This window comes from Microtus oregoni, unplaced genomic scaffold, assembly GCF_018167655.1.
Source record: "Microtus oregoni isolate MIOR12 unplaced genomic scaffold, Mior012 000012F_ref0000307, whole genome shotgun sequence".
In the NCBI taxonomy this organism is placed as follows: Eukaryota; Metazoa; Chordata; class Mammalia; order Rodentia; family Cricetidae; genus Microtus; species Microtus oregoni.
In genome coordinates, this window is record NW_024543071.1 from 54,210,148 (window position 1) to 54,221,251 (window position 11,104).

The 11,104-nt window shown below is 54.8% G+C and overlaps 1 protein-coding gene across 1 annotated transcript; it reads right to left on the bottom strand.

Annotated features, from left to right (window-relative positions):
- Positions 1–706: 706 nt before the first annotated feature.
- Mrgprf (MAS related GPR family member F) lies at positions 707–10,249 on the bottom strand. Its single transcript, XM_041661554.1, has 3 exons — positions 10,033–10,249; positions 6,920–7,034; positions 707–2,520 (listed from the first exon to the last, which is right to left on the bottom strand). The coding sequence occupies exons 2-3, from the start codon at positions 6,965–6,967 to the stop codon at positions 1,537–1,539; spliced, it is 1,032 nt and encodes a 343-aa protein (XP_041517488.1). The 5' UTR covers positions 6,968–7,034; positions 10,033–10,249; the 3' UTR covers positions 707–1,536.
- Positions 10,250–11,104: the final 855 nt, after the last annotated feature.

Consider the following 11,104-nt stretch of genomic DNA (forward strand, 5'->3'; position numbering starts at 1 on the left):
ACATGGCACTTCCGGAGGTGTGGTCTGTGCACTTCTCAGAGATCTATTGCAAGGGTAGAGAAGCCCCTCCTTTGTCTCTCAGAGTCTCTGAGCAGAACTGGGGAGGGGCAGAGGATAGCAGACTTTCTCAGCCAGGCACAGGGGAGGGGCAGATAGCTTTGCCTACCTGAAGCTCCTGGAGTCACTTGCTCTGTCCCACCAAGAGAGCTCTCTTTGTTTAAAGGAGCAAAGGTGGCTTGTGGCCTGGAGGGAACCGACCCCTGCAGCTGGGGTGATGCGCCACTTGGGGACACGCCTTTGTGGAGTTAGATGCTCCCCTCCAGGGTTAGTGCCACAGTCTCTGCCCTGGGATTGTGCGGCCTAGAATGAAGCTCGGTGAACTCAGGGCGTGTGGCTAGCATGCCTAGCACTGGGTGGGCATGCTGCTCACCCCTTCTCTGCCCCCTGCCCTCCTTGGCTTCTCGTAAAGGAACGCAGCTCCCTCAGTGACACATTCTTACAGGTCACAGATGTCTACATATAGACAGACTCGGGCAGAGCAGAAGGCATCCCAGAGCTGTGGCCAGACAACCAGGAGAGATCAGAGTAAGAGGAAAAGGACTGATGGCCACCCTCCCTGGACTCCAGCTGCCCCTGGCTGCTCTCACTGTGGGACATGGAGATATAGAGAAGACACTGGGCACTGAATCTGCTTCCTCGTTGCAAGATTTAAAAATGTGTATTGATATATACTTTATTATCTGTTATAAAACTTCCTTTGGCTACACAGGCCACTGTGCAGGATGACAAATGGCACCGTGGTGGCAGCCCCCAGGGGACCAGAATGGAATCAGAGTCCTCTTTGAAATGGGCACTGGAGATCGGGTACTAGTAAGGAGCTGCCGCAATGGACCACAGTGACCTGGAAGACACCAAGTGCGTGGTCAGCTGCCCAGAGCTGGCTGGGGGTGTCAGAAAAGCAGTCAGCTACCCAGAGCGGCAAAAGGTCCCTTCCTGTCTCTCGTGGTTTGCCAGGGTCAGACCCTACCCCGTTAAAGTCACCAAATGACTCATCAAAGGGACAGGGACTTGTCTGCAGGTTACAAGGCAGGTAGACAGGACCCTCTTCCAGATAGCACCATTCTCTCAGCTTTGCTCAGATGCTGCCTTGGGAGACTGAACAACTCCTTGCAGGTAGAGCTGAGGCTGGGGGCCCAGTAGTGGTGATGATGACCAAGTCATGTTTGGGGAGGGACGGCTGAAGAGGCAGAGGTGGCCTTCATCTCCCTCACTGTTGAGCTTCTGTTGAGGAGGGACCCCACCACACCGGTAAGGGCAACTTTGGTACAGTGACTCACAGAAGCAGAATGGCTGGGGATCAGAGGCCACAGGGTCAGTCTCTCGGCCACGCCTGGCCAGAGGCAGATGCTTTGTGCTAGAGGAAGCTCTTCTCCCTGGCGGCACAGGGACAGCTGCCCTGCTTCTGCCCTTTGGGCAGAGCGTCTCTGGAAGTTACTGGCCGCTCTCTGCAGCGGCCTTGCCCTAGACACTGGCCTTTCACGATGCATTCCCAGAGGGGCACTGCATCTCCATGGTGACTGTGTTAGGTGTGGTGCTAGCAGTGTCTCCGGGCTCTGCACCATCCCGTAGAGCCCGCTGGAAGACTACCCTGAGAGGTTCCCACAGGCGCTGAGACTTGTCCCTCCCAGCCAGGAAGTAGACAATGGGCTTGGCGCTGCTATTGATGCAGATACACAAGTCAGTGACGTACTCGGGGAAGGGGGCGGGAATCTGGAAGACCCAGAAAAGGAACCAATCTATCCCCAAGTAGATGGAAGACACAAGGAAGACCGAGACAATAGCCAGGACCACATGGTTGAGCTTGGCAGAGCGCTGGCGGCGCCGTGCCCGGCACTCTACATGCAGGATGAGTGCCAGGCAGGGGAGTACCATGAGTGGGCAGAAGAGAAAGAACAGCAAGATGCCCAGGGAGATGTCCATGTCGCGGCACGCTGTCCCTGAGGCCTCGCGGCCCAGGAACATACAGAAGTAGTTGTGGATGCCAGTGACCAGGAAGGACAGCAGCCAGAGCAAGGCACAGACCCCAGCAGACAGGCGCTTGGGCCTCCGACGCCAGTACCAGGTGGGAAAGATGACGGACACACAGCGTTCAGTGCTAATGGCTGGCAGGAGGCTCACACCGGCGAAGAACGCACAGAGCCCCACGATCCGGGACACTCTGCGCACGTAGTCTGGAAAGGAGCCCAGGAAGGCCCCCGTGTTCAGGAGGGCAATCACAGCCTTGCTAAAGAGGTAGATCCCATCAGCGCTGGCCAGGTGCAGGAAGTAGATGGAGAAGGGTGTCCTCTTGATGGAGAAGCCGAAAAACCAGAGGACCAGGCCGTTACCCACCAGGCCACACAGGCAGAGCAGCAGGAAGATGTAGTTTGTGATGGCAGGCGGAGGAGGCGTGGCAATCTGCTCAATAGTCAGGAAGCCTCTGCGGTAGAGCTCTTGAGCCTCGCTCACACCAGGACACATCTGTGTGGGTGCAGAGGGACACATCTGTAAGGCTGTCTGCACGTCCCTGGGCCTCAGCAGGCCTGTTCCTGTACCTGCTTCCATCTGCTACCCAGGAGGCAGAGTCTGCCAGTTCCCTGGCTATGGAATGACTGACAGAGACCAGAGCAGAAAGAGCCCCATCCCAACTGATGTGAATACTGGTTCTCAATTCTAGAGTCTGCAGGACAGTATCACCACAGGGTGACCAGACAGTGGCTCTGGGCTGCCCAAGGGTCAGCTGGGTCCAAATGTCCAAGTGCAAGACAATAGCAAGCAGAGGGTGGGGTGATGGCTCAGCGTATAAGGTTCTTGCTGAGCACTCTTGAGGACTAGAGTTCAGATCCCCAGTCTCCCTGTAAATGTCGGGTGGGCACAGTGACCCTCCTGAGGTTTGAAAGGCAGAAAGGGGATTTCCCAGAGCAAGCTGGTGAGATTAGCTTACAGGCGGCTTGGCTCTGGCTTTAGTTGAGAGCCCTAGACTCTGGATAAAGGGCCTGGGAGGGATCAGGAGACTCTGGACATCAGCCGTAGTCCTCCACATGCACCAACATGTACACATGTGCCCGTACACAGCTGAACACACATTCACACAGACTCATACACCATGCTCCCACTCACACACTTTCTTTCTTTCTTTCTTTCTTTTTTATTTTTTTATTTTTTCGAGACAGGGTTTCTCTGTAGTTTTTTTTGGTTCCTGTCCTGGAACTAGCTCTTTTAGACCAGGCTAGCCTCGAACTCACAGAGATCCGCCTGCCTCTGCCTCCCGAGTGCTGGGATTAAAGGCGTGCGCCACCACTGCCCGGCACACACATTCTTTCTTATACAACACTCCCCACTACACACCAAGTACACACATACACCACTTTCACACACTCACACACCCACTCATACATGACTCTTATCACATACACACCCCACATCCTCATAACTCCCATGCCCCCACACTCACACACAGCACACACTACACACATTAACACACACACCACACTCACACATATATCACACACTCACACACACACACCACACATTACAAACACTAACATTCACACACACCATACTCACTCACACACCTCTCTCTCTCTCATAGACACAGACACACACACCAACACACAGAGGAAAAGCTAAGCAGTTTTTTCAGAAGGGAGGAGACCAAAGAGACAAGACATGCAGGGCTTGAGCAGAGATTAGATGTGGGAAGGGACAGTGACTACTTAGGGTGGTCGGGACAGCAGGAAGGTGATGACATCAGTGTGGGATGACGGGAATGCCCTGTCCTCAGACGCTTTGGAGGGAAGGGGTCCTAGTATCCACAATTTATTTGCAAGTAATAATGGGGAGGAAGTTCATCTATGAAAAGGTTCAGCCTTTTCATGTGCTATGGCATTCCCACATGCACACACATACCACACACACAGCACATACACAGCACACACTCACACATCACACCACACACGCACCACACATACAACACCACACACACACCACACACCACACACACACCACATACACACCACACACACACGCAGACACCACACACGCACCACACACCACATACACACCACACACACATGCAGATACCACACACGTACCACACCACACACACACCACACCACACACACACCACACAAACCACACACACACACACCTCACATATACCACACATGCACCACACACTCACATACCACATACACATGCAGACACCACACATGCACCACACATGACACCACACACACCACATACACACCACACACACATGCAGACACCACACACACCACACATATGACACCACACACCACATACACACATACACACACTCACACACCACATACACACATACACCACACCACACATACATACATTGCATACACCATACATACATACACACACCCCATACATATGACACCACACATGCACACACCACATACACACACACCACACACCACATACACACATACCACACCACACATACATACACGTACACACCACACATACATACACGTACACACCACACACACACACACACACACACACACACACACACACACTACACTGCCCCCCCAATTTTTAAAGAGGACTGGAGATAAAGTTTGGTAGCAGTGCTTGCCCAGCATGCGGGAGCCTAGGGTCCAATCCCCAGTAGTGAATAACAGATCATGGATGGTAGATGTGTGCGCAGTCTGTTCTTGCAATTCTCTAGCAAGTTGTTCCTTTAAAACACGGAAATACTTATTCCTAAAGAAATAAAATTCCTGGTAAGGGGTGTGGGGTGGCCATAGCTGGAGTAGGACTCTCCCAGAGTTGGACCAGAGGGCATGGGGATAAGAGACAGCTGCCCTCTACTGGACCAGGGCTGCCTTTGAGGGCTCCTGGGGTATCCGGGAGGGAGAGGCTTGAGGAGGTGGTCATTCTTCAAGCTTCAGGGAGGGGCTCAGCATTTCCAGCTGGGCAGGGCAGAGATCAGCGCAGCTGAACACCAGTCCTGGCCCTGAGGGCTGAGCTGGGGCATAAATGTGTGAGGCTGGGTCAGAGCTCAGAAACTGAGAGCAGAGACGTGGCAGCAAAACCAAGGAAACCCTTCCTAGCAAAGTAAGAGGCCTCTGTGTTCCAGGCAGGACCTGTGGATGGCGTGATAGTGCCTCCCTTCGATCCCAGGGAAGCCAGTCTATATGTGACAACATGAAAGAGTTGGATATTTCTGGGTTAACATTTAAACAACTGTGGGAGCCAATAACACAAGCCAGCTACACGCTATTCTGTCTCAGCTCTGTTTTGTTTTTTATAAAATTTACTTATCTTTATTTTATGTACATTGGTGTTTTGCCTACAGGTATGTCTGTGTGAGGGCATCAGATCCCCTGGAATGGGGGTTATAGACAGCTGTAAGCTGCCATGTGGGCATTGGGAATTGAACCCAGGACCTTTGGGAGAGGAGCCAGTGCGCTTAACCACTGAGCCATCTCTTAAGCCCTCTCAGGGTTGTTTTGATCCCTCTTTCTCAGTGGCAAAGTTGTCCTGTGCACACTGCTTCCCTTCCCTCCTCCCTGCAGACATCACTAATCTATCCCAGGACTTTCTCCCTAAGCCTGGTATCTGTTTTTATGGTTCAGAGAAGTAGGAAGATTCTAGCTGGGCCCTGAGAAAATGCTTTGTGTTGCTATTCTCCAGTGAAGAGAAGTATCCTCTGTCCTAGCTGTGTCAAGAGTTGTTTACAAACTAGGGGTGCTGGCTAAACTTGGGGAGACACTGTTTTGTCAGGACAAGTTCTTTATGGGGTTTTGCTTACTACCTGTCCACCTCTAAGATTTCACCGGCTAACATCTCCTGCCCACCCCTAACCCTGCCTAGCTTTCCTTCTGCTCCCCTTTCTGGGAGTTGATCATTTGTTGCTCTGGGCCCAGATGCCTGCAGAGCCCTGTCCCATAAGGACCAGCTCAGCACTGGGCGCTGGCCTGCTGGGCTGGGCAGGGCCCTCTGTGTATCACCCAGCTGGAAAAAGTCTACAGTCCTCCACTGGGTGTTGGGCAGGCACTGGTGAGTCACTAGGCAGGAGCTGCTATTCACAGCCCTACACTACCGTGTGAAACACAGCTCTGGAGTCTGCTGCTGCCTCCCTCTTCTCTAGGGACTTTGGGATGCCCCTTCCATGCCCAGGCACTGCCTCCTGGGCTGCCACCATTCCACTGTGGTCCCTACCGAAGGAAGGAAAGGACCAAGGACACGGTGGGGATAGGGAGTGAGGGTGGGAGTGGGGAAGGAGTCAGTTACCCTGATATAAGTCTTGGTTTTCTCTAGTCTAGGAGGAGCTGGAATAAGGAAATAAGTCAGAGGGGTTCCCAGCTTAGGAAGGGAAGTCCACACTTTTCTAGGGAGAAGCAAGGGCAGGACAGAAAGTGATGGGCCAGCCCAGGACATTGTCCAAGCTTTAGGTGAGGCTAGCACCATCTGCAGGTTTACATCCATGGCTCATGCTCCCAGACTTGGGGCAACACTGGCCTTGGATGGCTCAGAGTAGTACACACAATGGACATGGGGCCACCATGGAACCAGCAGAGTCTCTCTGACGTGGTCTGACCATAGTGAATAACGATTTTCCCATCTCTGTCGGGAAACAGGGAGGAAGTGAGACCTTCCAGAGCTGACAAGCCATGACCCAAAGACGGCATGGAAAGGGACTTTCAAGATGCCCAGTGCCTGCATTTTCCTCACTGATGACGACACTGGCCTCAGAGAAACCAGTTAACCAGGGTCAGGCCACAGAGTCCAGATGTGTCTGCTGCCCACTAGCACCCAGAGCCGGAGGGCGGCCTGGAAAGTGGACTGTGACCCCCTCCCAACTACACCCGCCCACAGACCCAGACCTGCCCATGGCACTTGCCTTGTTCTGGTTGGTGGCATGAGCCTCCCAGGAGCAGTTTCCGGCCATCTTCAGGACTGCGGGGTCCAGGCTCCTGTTGGGAGCTCACAAACCTATGTCCCTGCCTGTCAAGAGCCTAGAGAGAAGGGAGAGTGAAGTCAGCACCAGTCCCCCCAAGAGCCTCCATTTCCCAGCCCACCAGCCCTAGTTCCCTAGGCCTTCAGGCCTGTGGCTCTCACCTCAGAGGAAGGGCTAGCCTGGCTCCCTCTGAGACGGGGGCTTTATGCCTGTCCTGCCCATCCTGTCTGCAGACTCACGTTCAGACCCTGCCTGGCTCCTGGAGCCCCACCGCCACTCCCTGCGGAAGATGCTCTTTTCTCTTCTCATTGAACTGCAAGGTGTGTGGGCCAGAACATTTCTAGCGACTTTTATGGTGGGCTCCCTTGCATCCGCGTCTGGAGCATCTCCTTTGTGTTCTGATAGGGGTCTCTCAGTCAGTCCTAGAAACGGGTAATAGAAGGCAGATTCTTTCTGGCAGAGGGGCTTCCTGGAGCAGCAGGCTTTTGTCTGGGTCTTGCTTTATCATGGTCCTCATCTTTACTCTGGAGTGGGCGTGCATCCCTCCTTTTGGTAAAAGACAGGGTCTCAGGCAACCCCGGGCTGCCCTTGAAGATGACCTTGAATTTCTGATCATCTTGCCTCCATCTCTATCTTACGGGGATTGTGGGCTGAACCACCATACCTGGGCTCCAGCCCAGGGTTTGGTGCATGCTAGGCAAGCATTCACCAAAGGAGCCACATTCCCAGCCCATTATCCCCTTTTGATGGAGCACTTGGTCCCAGGGAGCACTCCTAACGAGGGCACACAACTTCACAGATCTGTGTACTTAAAGACCCTATGGCTGCCCCCCCCCCCCCCCGCAAGGTTCACTAGGAGGAAGCAAGTCGAGAGATTGTTGAGGTGGCCCTGGGTGCCAGACTGGATGTGGGGAAGTGGGGCTCAGCCTTCTTCAGCCAATACGGAGGCCTGGGGGTGTGTTGGGTGACAAGCTAGGGCGGGGACCCTGTTTGGACTGGTCCACCCTAGCAACAGCGAATCGATAAACCCACTCTGGGGCTTCTGGAATTGCGCACCCCGAGCCTGCACTCTGCCCTTCAGGCAAGCACCTACCCCTCCCACAGAGCAGGTGGGACGTTTGAAGCCGACTCAGGACACAGCCTGGCTACAGGCTATTAGACTCTCCCCTCCCAGGGATGTGGGCAGCGCCCTGCTCCACCCCTCATAAATTCCTTCCTCGAGCAGGGCGGATCCCCAGTCGCCAGGCGCGTGGCCACTGCCTCCTCCCTCCTGGGTATGTGGCCCTGGTAGCTGCGCCCACCATTGGTTGCCGAGGGTGTACGGTCCCCGCGAGTGACACGCCCCCTCTTTAACTTTTGGCCACTTTGCTTAGCAGGGGCCAAGGAACTGGTTGGGGTCTTAAGCCACACCCTCAGGCCCTCATTCTGATTGGATGGTGTACAGAGGCACACTCCTGACCAGGGTTCGCAGAGCCCCTGTCCACCTCCCCCCCCCCCCCCTTATCCTGTCGGCCCTCTTGTGTGCATGCTCCTTCTGGTACGTTTGTACCCCGACTAACAGTGGCTCATCGTGGGGCCTGTGCGGGCATCCCAAGTGGGGAGTACGTTTTACGTAGGCCTGAGTGATGTTTGTGCAGAGAGCTTGCAGATTGCTGGTGCTGCAAAGTGTGCCCCCCTCCTACCCAGGTGTCATTTCGTTGCTATGCAATGGTGCTAGCCGGGGTTTTCCTGGCACCTGCACCCCCAGAGTTAAACACCCCCTGCACCCTCGGTTGCTGTCACTCTTCCAGACCCGTGCTACTCCCACTTTCTCCCCAGTGATGCTCTGACCCAGGGAACCTTTCATCCCACCAGGCTTCAGGCCAACTAGACACAGGCCCTCTGGGGCAGGTGAGTATGTTCCCTGATCACCTCCGTGACTGCTTTGATCTTTATCCCTGGTCCCTCTCCTACCCTAGATCATTTGCAAAGTGATCCTCTCACGCAGAGAGACCCAGAAGCCAAGTGGACCCCAGATGGGCCATATTGAAGACATGTGTGCTACGTGTACGGGGATGCGTGTGGGTGCACGTGCTCACCCAGGATCTGAGCTGGGACAGAACCAACTTCACTAGGAACTCAAAAGGCCACCATGTCTGTATCATTGGTTCCTCCCCTCAAAACGGTGGTGTTTCACCCATCCACCTGCTTGGCCTGATGGGGGGACAGTCCAGCCCTAGGGTAGCTCCCCAACTCATTTCACTTCTACTAAACCACAATCTAGCCTCTCCCCTCATTCCTTAGCTACAACCTGGCCTTTGCACAGGCCGTGATTGGGGCCAGTCTGCTGCAGTCCCCAGATACATAGAAAGTCTGTGTTTCTGCCTAGGGCTCAGATCCCTGCTCACAACTTGACAGAAAAGGCTTCTCTAAGGGGAATGACAACTTGGCAGACCCCCAGCCAACCCCTTCATCTGAAGCCAAGGACAGGACCAGGACTGGCTAGAGCAGAAGGTGAAACAATCGGCTGTCTGACCTCATGTGGCTCATCTCCAAGGGTCCCCAAAGAGCTGTCCACTGCAGTCCTCATGGCCGACGGCATGCCAGAGAGCAGTGGGAACCACAGCTCCGTGCTTGAATCATTGCCCACTGGGTGTTCCCTTCAAACTCTTCCAGAAACCAGGCTTGGATGTAAGGTTGAAGAAAGGATAGGGAGCCCCCACCCTCACGGGGACAGGGTGGGAGCTGGTGTTGGAGGATGTCTTGGGGCTAGGAGTAAGGCCTGCTAAGTGAGTGTCAGGGGGTGCCACACAAGGCGGGGGATCTCCTAAAGCCTTCCAGTATCCCTGGGATACTCTGCGGAAGGGGTGGGACAGGTCTTCAGACTGGGGACAGCTTCGCTGCAGGGCTTGGGGCTCCCTTCACAGAGAGATGGGACTTCTGCAAGCTGCTGTCATGACAATGCCCATTTCCCTGACTTTAGGACCCCAGTCTCATTTGTTTGCTCTGCCTAACCTTTACCCTGCAGCCCCTGTCCCCAGTCTCCCTCCCTCAGTCCCTGGGTCCCAGAGTGCTACCTGTGGCTGTCCTGATCCTCCGAAGCCTTCCTTTGTGAAGATCTTCTCCCAGGACTCTGCGATTGCTGACCTACGGGGCAGCAGGCTAGCCAAGTACTGCCTGGAGCCTTGGAAAATTTGGGCTCAGGGTGGAGGACGAGCCCTCACCCGCCTGGCCTGTTGGAGATGGCTTTGGAAACAGAACCCGCCCCAAACCCAATTCCAGGCCCAGCAGAAGGGGGAAGGGAGGGCGGGAGGAGGAGAAAGAGGAGGAGGAGGAGGAGCAGGAGGAGAAGGACGAAGAGGAGGAGCTGAATAGTGGTGAGGCTAGGGAAAGGAATGCCTGTTCAGGAGCCTGTCCCCCCCCCCCCATCCCCACTGAGAACTCATCTCTCGCTGCCTGGTGACGTCACACTGGCCCGAGCACTGGGGCCAGAGTCCAGATGTTAACACCTCCCGTATCCTGCGGCTTCAGAGGGCTGCCCCAGTAGAGGGAGCTCCAGGTTGCTTACTCGGTGGTGCCTTTGGCCTGTTTCCAGTGGGCATTTCAGGGCCTGTGGTGGTAGTGGGGGTGGTGAGGGGCAGGGGCAAGGGAATGTCCACTCCCTTGTTTGAACTGACTCAAAGCCTGGCACAGAGAAGCCAGGAACAGCAATTGAGGGACTCCCGTGGAGAGTGGTGGAGAATTGGCAGAGAGAAGGTCACACAACCCAGATGGCACCAGCTCTCCCCTTGCCACCCCAGAGTCTTCCTTGGGGCCTCCTGGGGCCTATGGAACCAGGAATTCCCTTCTCTCTAGCCCTAATAACAATCAGATGTCGCAAATGGAAAATCACAGCCCTTGCTCACTTGGGCTGAGCAGAGAAGTTGGCGAGCTACCATCCCTGGTGCGTGCGCTCCTCAGTAAAGATGAGTCAGCCTCCCCCAGAGAGGGGGTCCTGGAAAGAGTTAGTGGCCAGGGCATGGAGCCCAAGCCTGGGTGGGTACAGAGGGAACAGAGGGTTGACCATGAGGGTGGGGTGCTGAGGCCTCCTTCTGCCCTGGACCAACTTTCTCATGACCCAAGAAGCCTGAGGGAACGAATGCCACGCTT

Excerpts from the sequence above, each read along its gene's own strand:
- Mrgprf (XM_041661554.1), bottom strand. The coding sequence starts at position 6,967 with ATGGCCGGAAACTGCTCCTGGGAGGCTCATGCCACCAACCAGAACAAG. Across the intron at positions 2,521-6,919 it reads ATGCCACCAACCAGAACAAG|ATGTGTCCTGGTGTGAGCGA; the intron begins GCAAGTGCCATG and ends GCACCCACACAG.